Source organism: Ailuropoda melanoleuca, chromosome 7, assembly GCF_002007445.2.
Source record: "Ailuropoda melanoleuca isolate Jingjing chromosome 7, ASM200744v2, whole genome shotgun sequence".
NCBI lineage: Eukaryota > Metazoa > Chordata > Mammalia > Carnivora > Ursidae > Ailuropoda > Ailuropoda melanoleuca.
In genome coordinates, this window is record NC_048224.1 from 59163581 (window position 1) to 59174695 (window position 11115).

General features: G+C 60.6%; 1 protein-coding gene across 1 annotated transcript in view; it reads right to left on the reverse strand.

The window, feature by feature from the left end:
• Nucleotides 1-8254: 8254 nt before the first annotated feature.
• UBAC1 (UBA domain containing 1) overlaps nucleotides 8255-11115 on the reverse strand; it is a 21407-nt gene continuing 18546 nt past the window's right edge. The window contains exon 8 of the mRNA XM_034664807.1: nucleotides 8255-8822. Within this exon, the coding sequence (XP_034520698.1) occupies nucleotides 8707-8822 (116 nt within the window). The 3' untranslated portion in view covers nucleotides 8255-8706. The remainder of the gene's footprint in view (nucleotides 8823-11115) is intronic.

The window sequence follows — 11115 nt, forward strand, 5'->3', positions numbered from 1 at the left end:
TTTAACCTTCTCATTAACTTGGCAGCTGTCTCTTTATGGAAATTTTTAAATGACATGCTTCTATTTTCAGTTTTGATTCCATTAAAATCTGGCATATTTCGGTCTTTCTAGAATATCAACAGGCAGCAAGTCTCACGGAAACATGAGGTGTGTTGGATCCCCGATGGCCGGCTCCGGCCCTCGCACTCATCACAGCCTGGCGGACTGTCCCTCCGCAGTCGGGCCCACCTGGTTCACCCGCACGTTCCCATCCCATAACCTGGAACGAAGATTTTGTTATAAAAGAAAAAAGTATTTTTGCCAGGGCAAAATAGGCCAACCTCGTCTGAAAAAAAAAAAAATTGAGAATAGGTCAAAATAAAGCAGAACCCTGGGAGGGCTGCATGAGCGGACGTGATTAGGCGGGTTGCAGGCGGAGAGAAACAGCCTCGGAGCCGGATCACAGCGGTGCGCGGCCCGCCTGCTGACTCCGGGCTTGTCACGGGGAAGGCACCAGGGGCCCAGCGCGCGGTCCGCGGCGGAGCGATCCTCCGTGTGTTCAGACACCAAAGCCTTGACCCCGTCCTTTGATGGAGCCCCGAGCAAGGCCTCGCGGCCACCAGCACACACCTACCACTCAGCGAGCCCTCGGCACCCACGGCCGAGGACCCTCACCCAGCCGTCCAGGGAGGAGGTGGTGGCCTGTGGGGTGCATTTATCTGCTGCCCCCCCCACCACATGCTCCTAGATGCACCCCGAGGGTCAGGTTGAGTACAGGGCACTTTAGCCTAAAACCGACAGGCCGTGCTGTGTCCCCAGGAGTCCTCACCAGTGAAATGGTGCAGGGGGCTGAACCAACCCCCCAAGGCACCCACGCCCGACGCCCCAGAGCCTCTGGACGTGCCTGACACGGCAAGAGGGATGGGGCGATGGCACTGGGTCACGGACCTCGAGATGGAGATCGTCCTGGATTTCCAACATGGGCCTGGTCACAGGGCTCCTCTGTAGGCTGGGTGTGTGTCCCCCCCAAAGTCATGGGTGGAAACCTACCCCCGCCCAAGGTGAAGGTGTTAGGTCGCCCTTGGAAGGGGAGGAGGTCGCGGGGTGGAGCTGCAGGAAGGGACCCCAGAGGCTCCCGCGCCCCTCCTGCCGCATGAGGACACGGCAGGAAGTCGCATCTGTGGACCCAGGAGCGGCCTCATCGGACACGGCCTCTGTGGGCGCTGGGATCTTGGACCAGCAGCCCCGAGCTGTGGCTGCGGGCCCGTCGGCGGAGCTCCCCTACAGCCGCCAGGGCGGACCAGGGCCTGTCGTCATAAAGGGGAGGCAGGAGGGTCAGAGTCAGAGGGAGAAGACGTGAGGAAGGAAGCAAAGGTCGGAGAAAATCCCATGGGAGGCGCCATGGGCCTTGAACGTGGGTGCGAGGCTGCTCGGAGCTGGAAAGGCAAGGAAGCCGTCCTCCCTAGAGCCCCGGGAGGGACCAGCCCGTGGCACCTGCACCGTGGCGCATGACACAGGACCACAAACCGGTGCGGCTGAAGCCACCACGTTGGGGCTGTTTCGTCCCAGCAGCCCCGGACACCCGCCCGCCAGGTAACCAACTTCCTACTTTTCCCCAATGCGCTCAGGATGGCCTGGCCGCCCAGCCCCACAGGGGACACAGGGGCCTCCCGCCCGGGCTTGCCGTCCACCACAGCGGCCCCCTGCCCAGCCATCCCAGCCCAGCGGGGCCCCTGCTCAGGGCTGGGCTTCCTGGCCCCTTAGGTTACCCACGACAGACACGTGTGACCTGCTCCCACGAGGGGTGCAGGATAATTGTAATTCCCAGTTGTGATGTGGGCACACAGCTCCTAGAACCCTTGGATTTAGGGGTGACCGGAGCACACTCTGTGGGCTAACGAGGTGCGTGGCATGCGCCTAGAGCTTCAGGCCGGGAGTGTGCTGGACCGGGCACAGTAAGGGGGCGCACCGCTCAGCCCCGCCCCACCACGGGCGGGAGAGGAGACAGAGTCCAGTGCCACGGCCGGTGACGCCATCCACACTGGGAGGATGGCGCGCCCCAGCTGCTCAGGACCCCTCCCAGACCTCAGCCCCCCCGCCTCCCCCTCGGGCTGCCCATCGTACCCATTCAACGGGGGATGGTAAGTGTTTTTAGGAGTTTTGTTCTAGCAAACCGGAGGGTTGTGGGGACCCTGGCGTCTGAAAGGGGGAGTCCTGTGGGCTAATTCTGGGTGTCTGAACTTCATTGAACTGAATTGTAGGAAATCCCGCTGGTGTCTGCAAGCCGGAGACCAGGTTGTTTGGGGAAACAACCTACATATTTGGTGTCAGAAGTATTTGAGTAAAACGGATGGACGGGGGCGCCTGGCGGGCTCAGTCGGTGGAGCACGCGACTCTGGGTCTCAGGGTTGTGAGTTCGAACCCCACATTGGGGGCAGAGATGACTTAAAAATAATAAAAATCTTTTTTTTTAAGATTTTATTTATTTGAGAGCACGCACACAAGAGAGTGAGCAAGTGATCGGGGGCAGGGGCAGAGGGAGAAGCAGGCTCCCCGCGGAGCAGGGAGCCCGACAGACGACAGACGTGGAGCTCCATCCCAGGACCCCGGGATCATAACCTGAGCTGAAGCCGGACGCTTCACTGACTGAGCTGCCCAGACGCCCCAAAAGTAATAAAAATCTTTTTAAAAAACCAGACGGCCGGCGCACAGGCAAGCTCTGACACGTGCTGGGATGGGAAACCCGTCGTGTCTACCCTCACTGGCTTGGGACGGAAGCGTGACCTTTCCCAAACCAAGGACCCGGCATTAGTGGTCCACCATTCCCAAGTCAGATCTGCCACCCACTGACCACAGCACCCCGACATTCAGCCCAATGCCCCCCACCTGGCCTTCCCTTCATCACTGCTCCCCCGAAGGTAAGATGCTAATTCAATTTGAACTTAATTAATTGAACTCATTAAAATCTGATTCCCCCCTTGAGAGAGAAACCCGAGGAGAGATGTGTGGGGAGGCAGGCTGTCAGGCCACAAACACTCAAGAGTGACAAGTTTCTGCCGCCCTCCCCCAGGCACAATAGCGTCCCAGGAGAGGGAGGGCTTGAGGGCGAGTGGGGGCTGCCTGGGGTGGGCAGACGCGGGCCACGCACACAGGTGTCCACGCACGTCTGCCCTGTGGCTGGACGGTCAGCTGGGATCTGGTCACGGCTTGTCCCTACCAAGGGGGACACACGGTCCTCACTGCTCCTCCATCATGCGGAACCCCTCCTCAGAGGACACAGCATCCAGGAGGGACCTCACGACCCAGGACCTCTGGGGCGGGGGTTGCGGGTCAGTGGCTGTCATTGTGCACATGACTGATTGTGGCCTCTCCCCAGCCCCGTCCATCCGTCCTGGCTGGCCACACACAGCTGGTGCCCAGCAAACCGGGAGAGAGCTCTTGTCCCTCCGGGGAGCAGGGCCCCGGCTATGACCAACAGGGCCCTTGCAGACACCATCCCACGCCAAGCGTGCATTTTAAGGCCACAAACTTCATCTTGCACCATTTCAAAAGTGCGAAGTACTTACCTCTTGGCGATTTATAAATGAGTCACTCTCCCCCTTTCACCGTGGAGACCTGGGCTCCAACACTTGGCTTTGACTCGGCTCTTGCCAGGGGTAAAATTCATAACGGGAATTGCCACTGGGGTCACGAAAGGCCAGGGGAACCAGAGGCTCCAAGAGGTCACATTTTGTCACAAGAAGGCACCTTGCAAGTGTCGTGAACACAGCCGCTCCCACGACACTGAGCCCCCGCACGCACTCCAGGCTGTGCGCCGGGCAGATGGAGGAGACAGCTCCACAAACCCGTGCTCGTTCCACAGCGCATCTCTTCTCTCAGGGTCTGGAGCTGAAGTCTGAGGCCAGCTCCTGCCGAGCCCAGAGGGACAATCTGTCCCAGCCTTTCCCCTTCGGCTGCCTCAGCTAGCTCTGCCCCCTTTCCGTGCGCCCACCCCCTGCCGCCGTGTGTCCACCTCCGCACCGCACGTACGGATTGGGGCCACCCGGTAACCTCGTTCTCCCCCACCCCCTGTGAAAGCCCCGTCTCCAGATGCAGGTTTGTCCAAGGTGCTGGGCGTGAGGGCAGCAACATGCCTTCTCTGAGGACACAATTCAACCCCGAGCAGTTGCCTGCGTGTGTGAGGAGTCTCAGAGCAGGTGGGCCCACGGTTCCACCGGTCACCCCTGATGTCTCCGTCCCTCACCCCGGAGCTCAGGCCTCTGAGAGCCGAGAGCGCCTGCCAGATGGGAGCGCCTGGGGCCACAAGACAGGGCCTGAGCCCCACATCCCAGGTCTCGTCCCCTGGCTTGTTGCCCGTCAAGCATCCAGGACCGCTGCGTGCCAAAGGTGTGACGTCACACACTGCACCCTGGAGAGAACGGCCATGCCTCCCTCCGCCCATGGGAAGCTCCGGTCTTCTCCTCGTCCCTCGTCCCTCGTGGCCGTCTGCAGTCGCTCTTTGCTCTCTCCCTGGGCCCACGTGGTCTCTGGGGGACAGCTGAGCCCAGGACACCGGCCCAGGCGTGCACACGTTTCCCGGAGCACCTCTCCAACCGCCACAGGCTCCCAGCACCGGCCTCCTGGCCTCGTGCCGCACGGTCACCAGGTCTGCAACAGGGCAACAAGGCGACGGTTGTGTGCCACAGAGCCGCACACTGGCCCTGGTTCCAGCCAGTGCTCGGAGGGCACACCTCGCAGTGGTCAGGGCCGACCCTTCCTAAGGTCGAAGACTCGACCTGGGACGTGCCCTTGCCCGGACGACCCCCAGGCATTCACAAGAGAGCTGGACGGAACTGCTCACCAAGCCCTTCCTGCGGGATCTCCGAAATTCCGGAGGCAAGTGCCCTTGAGGGGGACGCACTCTCCACGTGCACCCGTCAAGCCTACCTCTGATCGGAGCACACACTCCCCACTTCTCCGGGGCCCACAGTGGACTTAGCATCGCCGCTCAGTTCCCAGAGGAACACAGTGTGCGGTGAGGGCCACGCCGGGGGACGATCCAATGGCCCGTGGACCCCAAGCCCTGCATTATCTGCTGGCACTCGGGAAGGACACAGATGACAATGGGAGGCGACCGGGAGCGGGCCCGGGCCTGAGTGCCACTGGCAGTGTCCATACTTCTGGTCCGAACAAAGGAAAAACTGGGGGGCAACCTTGCGGGGGGCCACTGGGACATGTGTCGGGGGCGGGTGGCAGCCTCCCTCTCCAGCTTGTCCTTGCTTTCTCCCGTCCTAGCAGAAAACGCACTCAGAAGGCCAGCACCCAATGCCCTGGCCAGAAACTCACCCGGGTTCCCACTCGGGCTCCAAATGCGACTCCTGAGGCTGGTTTACAGGCCACGCTTTGCGCACACATGGCACAGGGAGTGCACGCACCCACCGGTAAACATCGAGCATCAGCATCTTCCACAGCCCGCACGCAGGAGTCACGAGGAGCATGGGAGAGGCAGGAGGAGGCGCGTGGGCGCCCAGCAGGTGGAGAGGAACCCACCCCGTTCCCACGGTGTCTCCTTGCACAGGCTGCAGGCCCTGCACCCGGGCTCTCCGAAAACATGTGGTGTCTCATCCACTCGGTGCCCCCACGGCTTCCCTTGGCCCAGCAGGCATCACGTGGCTAAGGCCCCCCTCAGCATCGTCTACACCTGGAGACCAGCTCCGCCTGGATCACGCCAGTGTTCGCGCTGTCTTAGTTCTCGTGGCATCGCCTGGAACACGGCGACCGAGCCAGTCAAGGGGAGACAGCACTTTGCAGTATCTGGAACGTTCTCGAGAGCCCCAGGATTCAGGTCACAAATCCCCGTTGGCTTTGGTCTGCTGTCCTGAGTGCGCGGCCATCGAGGACAGAGTGACAACTCGCAGGGGCGGGAACCCGCGGTGTGCCTGCTACGACGGCCGCGCCTGAGAATCTGCGCGTACAGTTTATCCAGACCGCCGTCTTTACTCTTCACATTACTTTCCGAACCAGGCAAGTGATTAGGTTGTATCTTCTCCAGGTATCCCCAGAGTATTTGTCACAGAGGTGGCAGGAGTCCGGCCGGCGGCGGCGAGCACACTCCCCAGCACCAGCAGTGTGGCCGCCCGGGGACGGGAGAGGGAACGGAACTGTTTGGCCACGGCCCCCCTCGGACAGAAACCTCCACCGCCAGCCGCCCCCTGAATCGCAGGCCTTGTCTGCAGAAGCCCCCCCTCAGGCACGTTTTCCGCCTGCTGCGCTGTGCCCAACCGGTGTGAGGCTCCCATGAAGACGGACCATGGGGAGGCCGCTCCGCTGAGCCAGCCCCGGGTCCGCACAGAAAGCCACAAACACACGCACGCGGGACGCGCCACAAGGCCCTCCCGCAGGCGAGTCGGGGCCTGCTCACCGGTTTCACTGCGGGTCTACTCGGTCACTGGGGTGCAGCGCCCGGGGGCCCACGGCACATGTCCCCAAGCGGAGAGAAACCCCACAGAAGCCAGAGCCCAGGCAGGCCCACGGCTCCCTGGGAGACAGCACCAAACGCCTCGCTGCCACCTGACCTGAAGCTACCACCAAGTGACGCGGGAATGGTGTCTGGAGGAGGGCTGGCCGTCCAGCGGTGTTAAGGGTACAAGATTTCTTCAACCGCTCTGGCGGTCAGAGAACGGGCTCTACTCTGTGTGCGGATGCACTTTCCTCCCTGAAGAATCTCTGCGCCGCTGGAAGGAAAGGCGCACTCAGTGAGCCCGAGGCCCCAGTGAGCCAGTCCACGCACGCCCACCGGACACGCCGGCCCTGGGGTGTTACCGTCAGTCGGTTCTGTGGAGCCTGAGAAACGCAGAGCCCCGTGGCCGGGCCACAGCTCTTGCTGGGAGCAGGGTCACCCTGCAGAGCACCAAGAAAAACAAAGACACAGGGGCGCCTGGGTGGCTCAGTTGTTGAGCGTCTGCCTTCGGCTCAGTTCATGACCCCAGCGTCCTGGGATCGAGCCCCGCATCGGGCTCCCTGCTTGGTGAGGAGCCTGCTTCTTCCTCTCCAACTCCCCACTGCTTGTGTTCCCTTTCTCACTGTCTCTCACTGTCAAATAAATAAAATCTTTAAAAAAAAGAAAAAAGAAAAATGAAAAACAAAGACACAAAACCTAGTAAAGAGCCCGGAGCCGATCCCCGGCACTCTGTCCCGTACGGCAGGGGGAACGGAGGAGACCGTCTCAATGCGAGCCTCAGACAACGGGCGAGTCATGACCTTCAAAAATGACTTTTACTATTTCTGTCCAGAAGTTTCAAGTCTGAATCTAAAGAACGATAAGAAAACCCAGATCTATGGAAAGAAACATTTTCTTAAAGCACCTGTGCTCCGCTGGGGCCGGGGGGAGCTGGGCTGAGGCTCCCTGGCAGCGAGGAGGCCCCCCTGCAGCGAGGCCCCCCCAGCCTGCACCTGCCCACACAGCCGACGGCAGGGCACACCAAGGGGGGTGCAGGTAGGTGGGGGCTGCTTCAGCAGAGAAGTTCCAGAAAGCGTCTGAGAGCTGCTTTAAGCAATGAATAACGAGCAGAGTTGGAAAAAAAGGGAAGCTATAACCTATTTGCTCATTTTGCAACATGAGTAACTTTTTTTTTTTTTTTAAAGATTTATTTACAGGGGCGCCTGGGTGGCACAGTGGTTGGGCGTCTGCCTTCAGCTCAGGGCGTGATCCCGGCGTTATGGGATCGAGCCCCGCATCAGGCTCCTCTGCTATGAGCCTGCTTCTTCCTCTCCCACTCCCCCTGCTTGTGTTCCCTCTCTCGCTGGCTGTCTCTATCTCTGTCAAATAAATAAATAAAATCTTTAAAAAAAAAAAAAGATTTATTTATTATTTTAGAGCAAGAGCAGGAGAGAGCATGCGAGCGCGGGGAGGGCCAGGGAGAGACTCTCCAGCAGACTTCCCGCTGAGCGCAGAGCCCAATGCGGGGCTCCATCCCGGGACCCTGAGATCATGACCTGAGCCGAAATCAGGAACCGGACGTTCGACCGACCGAGCCACCCCGGCGCCCCCCCAAGTAATATTTAAAAAGGAAACGGCGGTAGAGGCTGACGGCTGGCACCCCGGTTCTGCCACGGGAGGCAAGGGGGCATCGTCCAGCCCCGCGACCGCGGAGCCCCCCTCAGCTGAGTGGGAACGGGCACTCTGCCAGCAGACTGTGCGCACGACAGCCACCGTGCCCGGCAGAGCGGCGAGCGCGCTTTGTCAAGACCGCAGACAGGTTCTTCTCTGGCGGTACAATGATACTAAGACAGACAATAAGAAAAAGGGAATTTATTTATTGAAGAAAAATCACCTGTGACTCCCTCTACTTAAGTTAGTACTGACGGTAACACTTTGGGTTCAAACATGCCTTCTTCCAAGGAGCAAGCAGCGCCTACGGGTCGGGTCGAGGAGCGTTCCCAGAGCCCAGAGGGCCCTGTGGGGGGAGGGGAGCCCTCCCGGAGCCATCACCGCGTCTGTAAACACTGTCGGAGGCTGGACGCGGCCATGCACACCACCATCACACGGGTTTCAAGCAGATCAAAGCGTGAGAAGGGCCCCGTGCCCTGATGACCCAGGGCGGCCGCGGAGGGCGGGGTCCAGCGAGGCCCCTCCAGCCCTGCCCTCCCCCCAGCCCGCGGCACCCAGGGGTCGCCACGCTCTTCTGCAACTGGCTGGGGTAAGAAGAGGGCCTCGGCGGGAGCAGAACGGCGGAGCGGCCGCATGGCCTACGTGCGGTTCAGGGTCTGGAAGATCCTGGAGATCTGCAGCATGACCGGCCCCGTCTCCGGGTCGTTCATCCACTGGGTGCTATTCAGCGGGTTTTCCAGCATGTCCTCAAACGCTGCGGGGAAAAGAGAGCGCGGCCGGCTGAGACACGGCTCCTCCGCACCGTCAAGAACCTGGCAGTCACCGTCCTAACAGGGCGAGCCCTGAGCCGCGGGGGCCACACACAAATCCCTCAACGACCCCCGCAGTGTCACTATCACACTCGTGCAGCTGCAGTCAGAAGACCGCGTCCCCAGCGCAGGCAGGCGGCCGTGGCCTGGGCACTTGCTGGCACACGGATTCTGGAAAGCGATTTGGCAGCGGCTATCAGCAATCTTAAAAATAGTCCCAGCCTATGAGTCAGAATTCCCGCTTCCAATCCCACCCTGGCAGAATCACCAGACGCAGTAAAGACAGAAAGACATGGCTGCAAATTTAACAATATCTGACTGGGAAAATCAGAACGCTCAGTCTTAAGAAAATGATTTTTAAAAACATAACTGAGGGGCTCCAGATGGCTCAGTCGGTGGAACAGGCGACTCATGACCTCGGGGTCATAAGCCCGAGACCCCTGTTTGCTGTGGAGACGGCTTAAAAGTAAAATCTTAATACGTCAGTAAGCAAGCAAATAAAAATGCAAATGTAACTGAGCAATTCCACAACGTAAAACGAATCGCCTGAACACTTCCACAAAACCATTTCCCCCAGAAACAGCGGTGTGAGTTCCCGGGCCGCAGGGCTGGGGCGGCTGGAAGTGCCCGGCGNTGAGCAATTCCACAACGTAAAACGAATCGCCTGAACACTTCCACAAAACCATTTCCCCCAGAAACAGCGGTGGGAGTTCCCGGGCCGCAGGGCTGGGGCGGCTGGAAGTGCCCGGCGGCCAGCACGGAGCCGCCCCACACGCACGGGCTTCGGGGAGCTGCTTCCTCCAGGACTTGGCAGCTCTTCGGGGTCACGTGGGACCGCGGCTTAGCGGGAAAGGGGGATGTCATCGCGTTTAGGACTGACAGCCCTCCCAGCCCTTAACGCAATCACTGGGGGCCCTCCTGACTGAAACCTCCGAAAACCAGCAAGAACAGCAGGCAGAGAAGCCGCAAGAAGAGCAGGGCGCCCAGGAGAACGAGGTAACATGGGCGGCGCGGGGTCCAGTGAGGGAAGGAGCCCACGTCCGCCCCCTCCCAGTGCTCAGGCAGCAGTCCCGGGAGGAAAGGACTGAGCAAAACCACGAACCGGGCTGTCTGCGAAGGACCACACGGAAGGGTGTCTGCGTGAGGAAGGACGGTCTTCTGCAGGACTTACACCAAAAGGCAAAGTCTGCACGTGTGACATGCAAAGAGCTCCTGGCCAACCTGAAGGCCGAGGCCGCGACCCAAGCAGGCGGCAGATGCTCAAGGCCCCACGGGGACGCGAGGCCAGCGGCCAGCACATGCAGTGCAGGGGACGAGCGCGGCAGGCCCGAGTGGAGTGGGCAGGGGGTGTGCCAGCCGCTGCCACGGGGACCCCGCTGCCTCGTCCCGGTCCTGCTGCCCTTGGGAACGCGAGTTGCACCCAGAGCAGGAAGTCCAACGAGGGAGTCACAGCGGCCGGCCCCAGGCCACAGGGAAGGGCGGTCTGCACAACTACGAACAGGGAACAGCCTGAGGCCTCTGTACTGAATCAAAGGCCTGCACCCGCTAAACTCCTGTCTCACACAGCACGGCCAGGGCACCTACAGGTGCCCCCAGCTTAAGCGTCAGACTCTTGGTTTCAGCTCAGGTCGCGATCTCAGGGTCATGAGATCGAGCCCCGTGTGGGGCTCCGTGCTCAGCGGGGACTCCACTCAGGATTCTCTCCCCCACTACCCCGCCTCCCGCGTGCACACTCCATGTGTCTCTCTCTCTAAAATGGCTAAATCTTTAAAAAAATAATAAAACGGCAAGGCCAGGAGAACATACACCACAGGCTACGCACAGGGAGCACACCGGGACGGCGCACAGGCCTGCAGACACTTCCGAAGGAAACCCACGGCCCTTGAGGTATGGGGGCCTGGCGGCCGCAGGACACCCCCAGGGGCAGGTGGAGCGCCCGGGCACGAGAGCCACAGGCCACAGCCCTGCCAGCCGCCAGCCGGGTGGCCCCTGCTCTGCCCGGTTCCAGAAATGTGAGCAAACGCGACACCACAGGACCGTCCCAGAAGACGGAGAAAGACATTCAGTAAAACTCCACGTCTGTCATGATGGACTCACCAGGTCTAACCAAGTGTCTTGGAGAAAAGACAAAACAAAGCCGGCAGCCAAGGGCACTCTCTGGGGACAAGCGTGAAAAGAAAGCGACCCAGGGGCACCTGGGTGGCACAGCGGTTAAGCGTCTGCCTTCGGCTCAGGGCG